This window comes from Ranitomeya variabilis, chromosome 3 (assembly GCF_051348905.1).
Source record: "Ranitomeya variabilis isolate aRanVar5 chromosome 3, aRanVar5.hap1, whole genome shotgun sequence".
Taxonomy (NCBI): domain Eukaryota; kingdom Metazoa; phylum Chordata; class Amphibia; order Anura; family Dendrobatidae; genus Ranitomeya; species Ranitomeya variabilis.
Genome location: NC_135234.1, coordinates 448,453,220 through 448,465,428, shown reverse-complemented (window position 1 = coordinate 448,465,428; position 12,209 = coordinate 448,453,220). Strand labels below are relative to the sequence as shown.

At 46.4% G+C, this 12,209-nt stretch overlaps 1 protein-coding gene across 1 annotated transcript in view; it reads right to left on the bottom strand.

The window, feature by feature from the left end:
- The window catches only part of NUP88 (nucleoporin 88), a 101,472-nt gene that overhangs the window by 18,696 nt on the left and 70,567 nt on the right, over positions 1-12,209 (bottom strand). Inside the window, exon 10 of the mRNA XM_077296505.1 lies at positions 2,225-2,329. Coding sequence (XP_077152620.1) covers positions 2,225-2,329 — 105 coding nt within the window. The remainder of the gene's footprint in view (positions 1-2,224; positions 2,330-12,209) is intronic.

Here is a 12,209-nt window from a genome sequence, read left to right as displayed (position 1 = left end):
AACTGTAAAGTCAAGGATAAGCCCTTAAAATTTGGTATAATATACTCCTTGCTAAGCAAGTTTTTGGAGTGATCTCCCATTGAGTCCTCAGCTCTTTCTATGAAATATTGTCCCCGTGTCTACATCCAAGAGATCCATTAGACTGCTTCTACATATGTTAACAGCAGAACGCTGTTTGATTTCCTATCACTGGAAGCAAACCTCTCCACCTTCCCAACAAGATCTATATTCTCGTATCAAGGAGATCAGGAACTTTCAATACCGGGCAGTCCTTAATGACAATACTGTAGAGAACTTTAACCTTGTTTAGTCTCCTTGGGATTTCTTTTGGTCCATGCTAAATATATGACCTCTATGAGAAGGATATACAGTGGGTACAGAAGGTATTCAGACCCCTTTAAATTTTTCACTCTTTGTTTCATTGCAGCCATTTGCTAAATTCAAAAAAGTTCATTTTTTTCACATTAATGTACACTCTGCATCCCATCTTGACTGAAAAAAACCCAGAAATGTAGAAATTTTTCCAAACTTTTAAAAAAGAAAAACAGAAATACCACATGGTCATAAGTATTCAGACCCTTTTCTAAGACACTCTTATTTAAGTCACATGCTGTCCCATTTCCTTGTGAACCTCCTTGAGATGGTTCTACTCCATTTGAGTCCAGATGTGTTAAATTAAAATGATAGAACTTGATTTGGAAAGGCACACACCTGTCTATATAAGACCTTACTGCTCACAGTGCATGTCAGACCAAATGAGAATCATGAGGTCAGCGGAACTGGCCAAGGAGCTCAGAGAGAGAGTTGTGGCAAGTCACAGATCTGGACAAGATTACAAAAGAATTTCTGCAGTACTCAAGGTTCCTAAGAGCACAGTGGCGTCCATAATCCTTAAATGGAATTAGTTTGGGACCAGCAGAAGTCTTCCTAGACCTGAACGTCCAGCCAAACTGAGCAATCGTGGGAGAAGAGCCTTGGTGAGAGGTAAAGAAGAACCCCAAGATCACTCTGGCTGAGATCCACAGATGCAGTAGGGAGATGGGAGAAAGCTCCACAAAGTCAACTATCACTGCAGCCCTCCACCAGTCGGGCCTTTATGGTACAGTGGCCCGATGGAAGCCTCTTCTCAGTACAAGAGATATGAAAGCCAGCATAGAGTTTGTTTATATAAAAAAAACACAAACAAAAAAAAACAAAAAAAAAAACACAACAACACATGAAGGACTCCCAGAATATGAGAAATACGATTCTCTGGTCTGATGAGTCGAAGATAGACCTTTTTGGTGATAATTCTAAGCGGTATGTGTGGAGAAAACCAATACAATCCCGACACTGAAACATGGTGGTGGCAGCATCATGCTACGACGGTGTTTTTCAGCTGCAAGGACAGGACGACTGGTTGCCATAGAAGGAAACATGAATGCGGCCAAGTACAGAGATATCCTGGATGAAAACCTCTTCCAGAGTGCTCTGGACCTCAGACTTGGCTGACGGTTCACCTTCCAGCAAGACGATCCTAAGCACACAGCTAAAATAACAAAGGAGAGGCTTCAGAACAACTCTGTGACCACCATTCTTGACTGGCCCAGCCAGAGCTCTGACCTAAAACCAATTGAGCATCTCTGGAGAGACCTGAAAATGGCTGTCCACCATCCAACCTGACGGAACTGGAGAGGATCTGCAAGGAAGAATGGCAAAGGATCCTCAAATCCAGGTGTGAAAAACTTGCTGCATCATTACCAAGACCACCCATGGCTGTACTAGCCCAAAAGGTGCTTCTACTCAATACTGAGCAAAGGGTCTGAACACTTATGGCATGTGATATATTTTTTATTTGCAAAAATTACTACATTTCTGGGGGGGGGGGGGGGTGTCAGTCAAGATGAGGTGCAGAGTGTACATTAATGAGAGAGAAAAAAAAAAAAAGAATTTACCAAATTGCTGCAGTGAAACAAAGTGAAAAACGTACCCACTGTAACTAGGTCATAGCATTCCATATCATATCCCCAACTTTCCTTTTGTCTGAGTCTGTTTGTAAAAATGTACTCTTTATATACTTGAAAATGTCTAACTACTACTATAGTATAAGATTAGTTGCTAACTTATAAATGATAGTGAACAATTCTAAAATGGCTAATTATTTTTTATTTTATTCCTGTAAAAGGTCAATAAAAAAAAATTCAATTTAAATTATTTTTTGGTAGAATATAAATTTTACACATACAATAATTGTCTTGTGATGCATTCATAGCCATTAGTAAGGCAAATCATAGTTGTCCCAAGAGAAAGGTCAGAAACAATCCAAAATCCTTGAATGGGTGCAGGGAGCCTAAGAAAAAGAAAAGATTATTTAAAAAAAAAATTAATTTATAGAATATATTGGTCTGTTGCTTTTCCCCTCAGATTTTCTATAAAATTAGGGCATAATGACCACGTTTGCCTGGTTAGGGTACCCATTTGTCAGATAAGGTACACATTACAGGAAACCCCTTTAACCCCTTAAGCCCCGAGGGTGGTTTGCACGTTAATGACCAGGCCAATTTTTACAATTCTGACCACTGTCCCTTTATGAGGTTATAACTCTGGAACGCTTCAACGGATCCCGGTGATTCTGACATTGTTTTCTCGTGACATATTGTACTTCATGATAGTGGTAAAATTTCTTTGATATTACCTGTGTTTATTTGTGAAAAAAACGGAGATTTGGCGAAAATTTAGCAATTTTCCAAATTTGAATTTTTATGCCCTTAAAAATGTCATGTCTACTTTACATCAGCACAATTTTGGAAACAATTTTTTTTTTGTTAGGGAGTTATAAGGGTTAAAAGTTGACCAGCAATTTCTCATTTTTACAACACCATTTTTTTTTTCCGGGACCACGTCACATTTGAAGTCATTTTGAGGGGTCTATATGATAGAAAATAACCAAGTGTGACACCATTCTAAAAACTGAACCCCTCAAGGTGTTCAAAACCACATTCAATAAGTTTATTAACCCTTCAGGTGTTTCACAGGAACTTTTGGAACGTTTAAAAAAATGAACATTTAATTTTTTTTTCACAAAAAATTTACTTCAGCTCCAATTTGTTTTATTTTACCAAGGGTAACAGGAGAAAATGGACCCCAAAAGTTGTACAATTTGTCCCGAGTACCCCGATACCCCATTTGTGGGGGTAAACCACTGTTTGGGCACATGGCAGAACTCAGAAGGGAAGGAGCGCCATTTGACTTTTCAATGCAAAATTGGCTGGAATTGAGATGGGACACCATGTTGCGTTTGGAGAGCCCCTGATGTGCCTAAACATTGAAACCCACCACAAGTGACACCATTTTGAAAATAAAAAAATCATTTTTTCCCACAAAAATGTTTTTTTAGCCCCCCAAATTTTTATTTTCGCAAGGGTAACAAGAGAAATTGGACCCCAGAACTTATTGTCCAATTTGTCTTGAGTACGCCGATACCCCATATGTTGGGGTAAACCCCTGTTTGGGAGCACGGGAGAGCTCGGAAGGGAAGGAGCACTGTTTTACTGTTTCAACACAGAATTGGCTGGAATTGAGATTGGACAACATGTCGCGTTTGGAGAGCCCTGATGTGCCTTAACAGTGGAAACCCCCAATTCCAACTGAAACCCTAACCCAAACACACCCCTAACTCCAACACCCCCCCCCTAACCCCAATCCCAACCACACCCCTAACCCTAATCCCAACCGTAAATGTAATCCAAACCCTAGCCCCAACCGGAAAATGGAAAATAAATTGTAATTTTTTTATTTTTGCCTAACTAAGGCGGTGATGAAGGGGGGGGGGGGGTTGATTTACTTTTATAGCGGGTTTTTTTAGAGGATTTTTATGATTGGAAGCTGTCACACACTAAAAGACGCTTTTTACTGCAAAAAATATTTTTTTGCGTTACCACATTTTGAGAGCTATAATTTTTTCCATATTTTGGTCCACAGAGTCATGTGAGGTCTTGTTTTTTGCAGGACGAGTTGACTTTTTTGGCAACATTTTCGGGCACGTGACATTTTTTGATCGCTTTTTATTCCGATTTTTGTGAGGCAGTATGACCAAAAAAGCAGCTATTCATGAATTTCTGTTGGGTGGGGAGCGTTTATACCGTTCCGCGTTTGGTAAACTGGATAAAGCAGTTCATTTCTTCTGGTCAGTACGATTACAGCGATACCTCATTTATATCATCTTTTTATGTTTTGGCGCTTTTATTCGATAAAAACTTTTATAGAAAAAATAATTATTTTTGCATCGCTTTATTCTGAGGACTAACTTTCATTTTTTCGCTGATGCTGTATGGCAGCTCGTTTTTTGAGGGACAAGATGACGTTTTCAGCGGTACCATGGTTATTTATATCTGTCTTTTTGATCGCGTGCTATTCCACTTTGTTAGTCGGTATGATAAAGCGTTTTTTTGCCTTTTTTTATGGTGTTCACTGAAGGGGTTAACCAGTGGGACAGTTTAATAGGTCGGGTTGTTACGGACGTGGCAATACTAAATATGTGTACTTTTTTTTTTTATTTAGATAAAGGAATGTATCTACGGGAACAAATATATATATATATTTTTTTTTTCTTAGTTAGGATTTTTTTTTTTTTTTTTACACATCTAAATATATATATATATTTTTTCTTTACAACATTGCCCCAGGGGGGGGAGGGGCATCATGTTATAAGGTCAGATCGCTGATCTGACACTTTGCAATGCACTATGTCAGATCAGCGATCTGACGTGCACTGCTCCTGGCTTACCAGCGCCTGCTTTGAGCAGGCGCTTGGTAAGCCACCTCCCTGCAGGACCCGGATGCAGCCCCGCAGCCATTTTGGATCCGGGCCTGCAGGGAGGAGACGATCAGTACAAGGTGAGCACATCGCCTTGTACCGAGGGTCTCAGGGAAGCACGCAGGGAGCCCCCTCCCTGCGCGATGCTTCCCTATGCCCCTGTAACGCTGCAATCATGTTTGATCGCAGTGTGTCGGCTCCTGGCACATAGTGCCGGATGTCAGCTGTCAGCTGTGATAGTCAGCTGACACCCGGCCGCGCTCCCCAGTGAGTACGGCCATCTAAAATGGTTGCAATATAAGATTTTGCCTACCAGCAGCTTTTCCTAGCAAATTAGTTGCAGAGGATGCCAAGAAAAGCAGCCACCTCAACCAGCTGATTGCAGGGTCGGCATTTTGAAGAGTTTACAAGTCTATTTCCACCTGATGTTATGTAAAGTAAAACCGTTAAATTTCATACCTATAAATGGTATTATGCATATTTAATAAGACAAGAGATGTAATTAATTGGGTGAGTTTCTCATGTAAAAATAAACTGGCAGAAATCCATGTTATTACCTGTAGGCAATATGGGATGGAATGTAGGGGATGAAATCTGCAGGCTGCATAAATATTCTTCTCCTGCCAGCTTCCTGTAGCAGCGACCCTGCCTCCTGTGACCCTGCTGCACTGCAAATATCTTCCACCACCAGTAAATTACATATGGACTACACCGATTTTCCACCCAAATTTTTGGGAAAAAGTGTGTCTTTTTAATCCCAAAAAATATGGTAAATATTGCTGTAATCGCACAGACCCGCCGAACAAGTCAGTTTTATCATTTACTGCAAGTGAACATGCAAAAAAAAAAAAAAAAAAATCAAACAATTAATGAATTGCTGTTTTTTGTTCATTTTGTGCCTAAACAAATCTGAAAAAAAAAAAACCCCTCCAACTTGTCGCGCCAAAAATAGGGATTTTTGTGTACTCGCCGTAAAATCCTTTTCTCCGAGCCACTCAGTGGGGGACACAGGACCGTAGGTGTATGCTGCTGCCACTAGGAGGCTGACACTAAGTAAATACAAAAAGGGTTAGCTCCTCCTCTGCAGCATACACCGCCCACTGGCTCCGGATAATACTAGTTCAGTAGCAAAGCAGTAGGAGATTAACAAAAATTAACCGTAGGTACCACATGTCAGAGACTAAAACACTCATCATAGACAACAAGCCAAAACAGGGGTGGGTGCTGTGTCCCCCAATGAGTGGCTCGGAGAAAAGGATTTTACGGTGAGTACACAAAAATCCGTATTTCTCCATCACCACATTGGGGGGACACAGGACCGTGGGACATCCAAAAGCAGTCCCTGGGCGGGAAATAACACAACAGTGTAAACTCATGGCACCTGCTGTCTACAGGTGCGCCACCGCTGCCTGCAGAATACGCCTACCCAGGCTTGCATCTGAAGATGCCGGAGTATGGACATTGTAATGCTTTGAGAAGGTGTGCAGGCTAGACCAGGTCGCAGCTTTGCAAACTAGCTCTGCAGACGCTTGATTCCGAATGGCCCAGGAAGCACCCACGAACCGAGTGGAGTGTGCCCTGAGACCCGCTGCGATAGGCTTGCCTCTGACGCGATAAGCCTCTTGAATAGCTGACCGAATCCATCTGGCGATTGTCGACTTAGAAGCGGCCAGTCCCATTCGGTGTCCTGCCGGGAGCACGAACAGAGCTTCAGTCTGTCGAAAAGGTGCCGTCCTAGACACGTACTTCCTTAGAGCTCTCACAAGATCGAGAGTGAAGAGCCTTCTCCACGAGGTGCGTCGGAGGACAAAATGACAGAAGTACGATATGCTGGTTAAGGTGGAAGGAAGACACCACCTTTGGGAGGAAGGTAGGGGACGGTCTGAGAACCACCTTGCCTCGGTGGAATGTAAGGAACTGCGTCCAACAGGCAAGGGCAGCCAATTCAGAGACTCTTCTGATCCATGTAATAGCGACGAGAAAAGCCACCTTCCATGAAAGGAGAGATGTCCTTCAACGGCTCGAAGGGAGATTCCTGCAAGACACCTAGGACCAGATTAAGGTCCCAAGCCTCTAGAGGTGCTCTATAGGGAGGCACCACATGGGAGACTCCCTGAAAGAATGTTCTGACCTGGGGTTTGGAAGCAATTTTTTGTTGAAAAAGGACTGACAAGGCCGAGACCTGCCCTTTAAGGGAACTCGGCGAAAGCCCCGAGTCCAGACAGGATTGGAGGAAATCCAGGATGGTAGGGATGTTGAAAGCCAACAGAGGGCAACCTCTGCTTCTGCACCATTCAAAGAAGGTCTTCCAAGTCCGATGATAGATGCGCGATGACACCGGTTTTCGGGCATTGATCAAAGTGGAAACTACCTCGCGGGAAAAACCTGCTTGAGTCAGAAACCAGGATTCAACGGCCAAGCCGTCAAACACAGGGCTCCTGAGTTTTGGTGGTAGATCAGGCCCTGTGAAAGTAAATCCAGACGATCTGGTAGGTGCCAAGGAACGTCTGCGATGAGTTGGACCAGCTCTGCATACAACGCCTGGCGAGGCTAATCCAGAGCGATGAGAATACCTGGGGCACCCTCCGCCCTGATCTTCCTGATGACTCTGGGAAGCAGGGGAGGAAACAGGTAAGGAAGGCGAAACTGACTCAGGGAAGGACCAGCGCGTCCGCCCCGATTGCTCTCGGGTCCCGAGACCGGGCTACAAACTGAGGTACCTTGGCATTGAACCAGGAAGCCATCAATTCTACGTCCGGAGTACCCCAACGAAGGCAGATTTGTTGGAATATGTCCTGATGGAGACCACTCTCCTGAAGCAAGACCTTGCCGGCTGAGGAAGTCCGCGGCCCAAATTTCCACTCCTGGAATGTGAATGGCCGATATGACAGTGGTTGTTTTCGGCCCAGCGAAGGATGTGCTTTACCTAGCACATTGCAGCTCTGCTGCAGGGGCCCCCCTGATGATTTATATAAGCCACAGCGGTGGCATTGTCCGACTGGATACGGATGGGGCGGCCTGCTAGGAGATGATGGAACCGCCTTAGGGACAGCCAAATCGCACATATCTCCAGGATATTGATTGGAAGGCGAGACTCGTAAGGAGTCCAGGTTCCCTGCGCAGTGTGATGGCGAAAGACCGCTCCCCAGCCGAGGAGGCTGGCATCGGTAGTGACTACCAGCCAATGGACTGGGAGGAAGGACCTCCCTTGGAGAAGAGAGGTTCGGTGCATCCACCATTGGAGTGTGTGCTTGACCCGAGGAGAGAGAGGACACAGTCGGTCGGTCGAGGGAAAATGGACTCCCACCCATGCATCCAGCAGAGCGTGCTGGAGGGGACACGGAGGTGTAGTAGCGCAAATGGAATCGCCTCTATTGCTGCCACCATCTTTACGAGAATCCTCATGCTGAAACGGATGGAACAGGGAGTCGACTGGAGAAGCTTCCAGACCCCCTGTTGAAGAGCCAGGACCTTGTCCCGAGGAAGAAGCACCAACCCTAGGGAGGTGTCCAGGGTCATGCCCAGGAAGGAGATCCGTTGGGCCAGAACAGGAGATGACTTTAAAATTGACCAACCAGCCCAGCAAAGAAAGAGTATTTAAGGAAATGCGGATGCACTCATCGCAGGCTTGGAAAGATGGGCCTTTGACCAGTAAGTCGACTAGGTAGGGAAGCACGACTAGACCTGGAGAATGTAGAATGGCCATGACCGCCACCATGACCTTTGTGAAAACTCTGGGGGCGGTGGCGAGGCCAAGGCCGTTAACTGAAAGTGTTCCTTTCTGACGGCGAAGCGAAGAAACCTTTGGCGAGGTGGAAATATTGGGATGTGGAGGTACGCATCCCGGATGTCGATGGATGCTAAGAATTCGCCCTATTCCATTGAGGCAATGACGGAACGGAGGGATTCCATCCTGAAGTGACGGACTTTGACAAATCTGTTCAAGAGCTTTAGGTCCAGGATGGGCCTGACTGTTCCATCCTTTTTGGGGACCATGAACAGATTTGAATAAAAACCGCGGAACCTCCCATCCTCTGGGACAGGGACAATAACTCCGTCTTGGTGGAGCGACTCGATGACCTGGGAAAAAGGCCGAGCACGCGTTCCCGCTTTGGGAGGGCGGGAAGTGAAAAACTGGGTTGGGGGTTAAATCAATTTTGTAACCGGAGGACACCAGAAGCCTGACCCACTCGTCATGAACGACTGCGAGCAAGGCATGACGAAACAAGAGAAGGCGTCCGCCTACTTTGCTGGTGTTGTCCAGACGAGATTGCGAGTCATTTAGAAGAAGATGGTTGGGGTCTGGATCCCCTGGACCTAGACTGCGTGGTGCGGCCCCTCCAGGAATGGTTGGGCCTGTACGAGGCCTGTAGGCTTTTGTCTCTGCCGGCCCGGCACCCCGAACCAGGGGAACTGACCGAGGAATGCCATGCATAATTTCCACGAAAGCCTGAGGCTGTCGATGGAACGGTTGTCTGAATCTCTGCTGGGGAAGGGAAGTACTTTTTCCCCCTGTAGCGTCTGAAATCAGCTTGTCCAGCTTTTCACCAAATAATCGGCCACAGATATGAAAGGGACGTGAGGGACTTTTTAGATGCGGAGTCCGCTCGCCAGTTCCTCAAGCATAGTGCTCTCCTAATCTCCACAGTGTTTGAAGCCGTAAGAGCAGAGCAATTCGCCGCGTCCAGGGAAGCGTTTACTAAGTAATCGCCAGCCAAGGAAATTTGATTTGCCAGCTCCGCTAATGTCAGAAGGAAGATCACTGTTCTGTAAGGCCTTATGCAGAGAGTCTGCCCAAACAGTCACGGCTTTAGCTACACAGGTAGCAGCAAAGGAGGGAAAGAGTGCTGAGCCTGAAGCTTCAAAAGCTGAACGGGCAAGACTGTCCACTAGACGATCTGTGGGATCTTTGATAGAAGACCCATCTGGCACAGATAGAGTTTTACAGGACAAACGTGAAACAGGGGGATCCACAGGAGGGGATTCTGACCATTGTTTGCGGAGATCGGGAGAAAAAGGATATTTGGACTCCAGAGATCTCTGGCCTGCAGAGCGTTTGTCCGGACGCTCCCTATGTCACTGGACTATGTCCTGGAACTCCGGGTGATTGGCAAACACCCTATGAATATGTTTGGTCCTTTTGAAGGACACCGAATTATCCGTACTGGAAGTCGCTGGTTCCTGATCAACCTGAAGGGACTAGTTGACGGCCTCAATGAGACTATCTATAGTGCTCTGATAACATGGCGACTCCAGATCAAGAGGCCTATCAGACTTAGGTTCAGAGTCTTGGCCGGAAGAGGTGCCTGGGGAGCGAGAGCGGGAAGCAGAACTACCAGACGCCGAGGCACTAGAGAGCCTCGGAGTAGAGCTACGGACGCGCTTCCTAGATGGTAGCTTGTGCCTAGAATGAGAGCGGCCTCTGCAGGCTGCAGATTCCGCAGCCGTAGGGGAAGCTTCTTGAATAGGTGGATCAGTGGTCCTGCTCCTGGATGGATCCTGGAGGGACTCAATTGCTGTAGTCAAAGAAGCCATAGATTGCGAAAGTGACAAAGCCCACTCAGGGGGACTGGTCACCGCGGGCTCGTTTGCGGCAGGGGGGCTCCTGAGCGCATTTAGGGTCACAAGCATTACAGAGCGGAACAGTATGCCCGCTTGGTAGTGCAGCCTGACAGGAGGTGCAAGAAGTGAAGAACACCGTATGTGTTTTTGCAGATTTTTTGGAGGGTTTAGGTAGAGACATGTTGTGCTGCTAACCTCCGTGCAGGGCTGATGTGGGGCACTTGTGCAGCTAAAAAAGCGGAGCACTGTGTGCAGGAGGAGGAGGGCCTGTGTTAGTGTGCAACGCACCTACCATGGTACTGTCGCCGTGCTGTGACCGGGAGGAGAGGTGCAGCCTGGCGTCCAGAAGCTCCTCGTATCCAAGATGGCCACCGAAAGTATGTGGAGCGCTTCTCGGTGTGCGAGAAGCGCTAAACCAGTGGGCGGGGCCCCACGCGTGACGCGCACTGTGGGCGTAAACGTGGCCTTGCTGGGGCTAAAGCCGGGGAGTAAAGTAGCGGTGCCCGGCTGCAAGATGCGGCTGAGCCCGCGGTGAGCTTGGGAGCCCCCCCCACCCCTGCCAGACTCACCGCTGATGTTCCTGTTCAGGCAAGGTATGGAAGGGCTGTGCAGTAAACCTCGATCCGCCACCCTCTTGGTGGGGAGGGACTGAGGAGCTCCATGCAGCACCGCTGTTCTTCAGTGGTGGTGCAGAGGGAGGGCGGCCGGACTGTGCCCACTGGAAGGTGGCCTCTGTGTATCCTAAGGGTTCGCTCCCCTAGGATTTCACAGGGCTAATTCTCGGCCGTACATCCCATGTCGCAGGAGAGGGTACAGGGAGTAAAACTCGCCGTGATCGCCTGTTGATGCTTTGGGGGATATCAGCCCCCTTAAAAGGGTCCGTCGCCCCATCATCCTTTTGCGCAAAGTTAAAAATAAAATTAAAAATAAAAAGTAAAAATGTCTGGAGTAAAACAGACGCAATGTGCCTCCTACGGACACTAAGCAAGAACTGGTATTATTTGGAGCCAGTGGGCGGTGTATACTGCAGAGGAGCCAACCCTTTTTGTATTTACTTAGTGGCAGCTTCCTAGTGGCAGCTTCCTAGTGGCAGCTTCATACACCCACGGTCCTGTGTCCCCCAATGTGGCGATGGAGAAATAAGCACTCATACAGCACTCTTCACCAGAAAAAAAAAAAAAAAAATTACACCCCTCAGAATATGGCGACAAAATAACTTCTAAAAAAAAAAAATTATATATATTTTTACTGGGGCATACAACTAAAGAACAAGGGATGATAAATAGGCCAGTATGCATAAGAAAGTAGAAAAAACTTTATTAGAATATAGTACAAACAACAAAAAAACAGGTAGAAAGGTGGATGCAACCACAGTGCATATAAACAATTGAACAAAACGGGACATGGGGACCCTGGCTAGTTAGATAGTAGATAATAAGAGCATGGATACAAAAGTCCTACTTATGGCCCCAAAGTATAAACATGGGAACACTGGCCTAGGGCTCAACGCATAACACAGTATGAAATAGTCATTTAAAATAATGTGGCATACCCAAATATAGGTCCAGTGAATCACGAAAGTTGATCAGAAGGGGGCACACCAGGAAGCCAGGGATCACCACGTCACCCCGACGCGCGTTTCGGCGGAGCCTTCGTCAGGGAGCATGGTTACAATCCAAAGTGTGCGGCTTAAAAAAGGGGACCGGAACCAATCGGCGTAAAACCGGAAGTGATATGCCATTACCATGGTGTCATAATGCAATCGCAAATATCGTTCAAAAATGCACAATGTTAATAAAAATGCGTGCATGGGTACTAGAAATAGCGGACAATATCCGGGACACAGATGGTG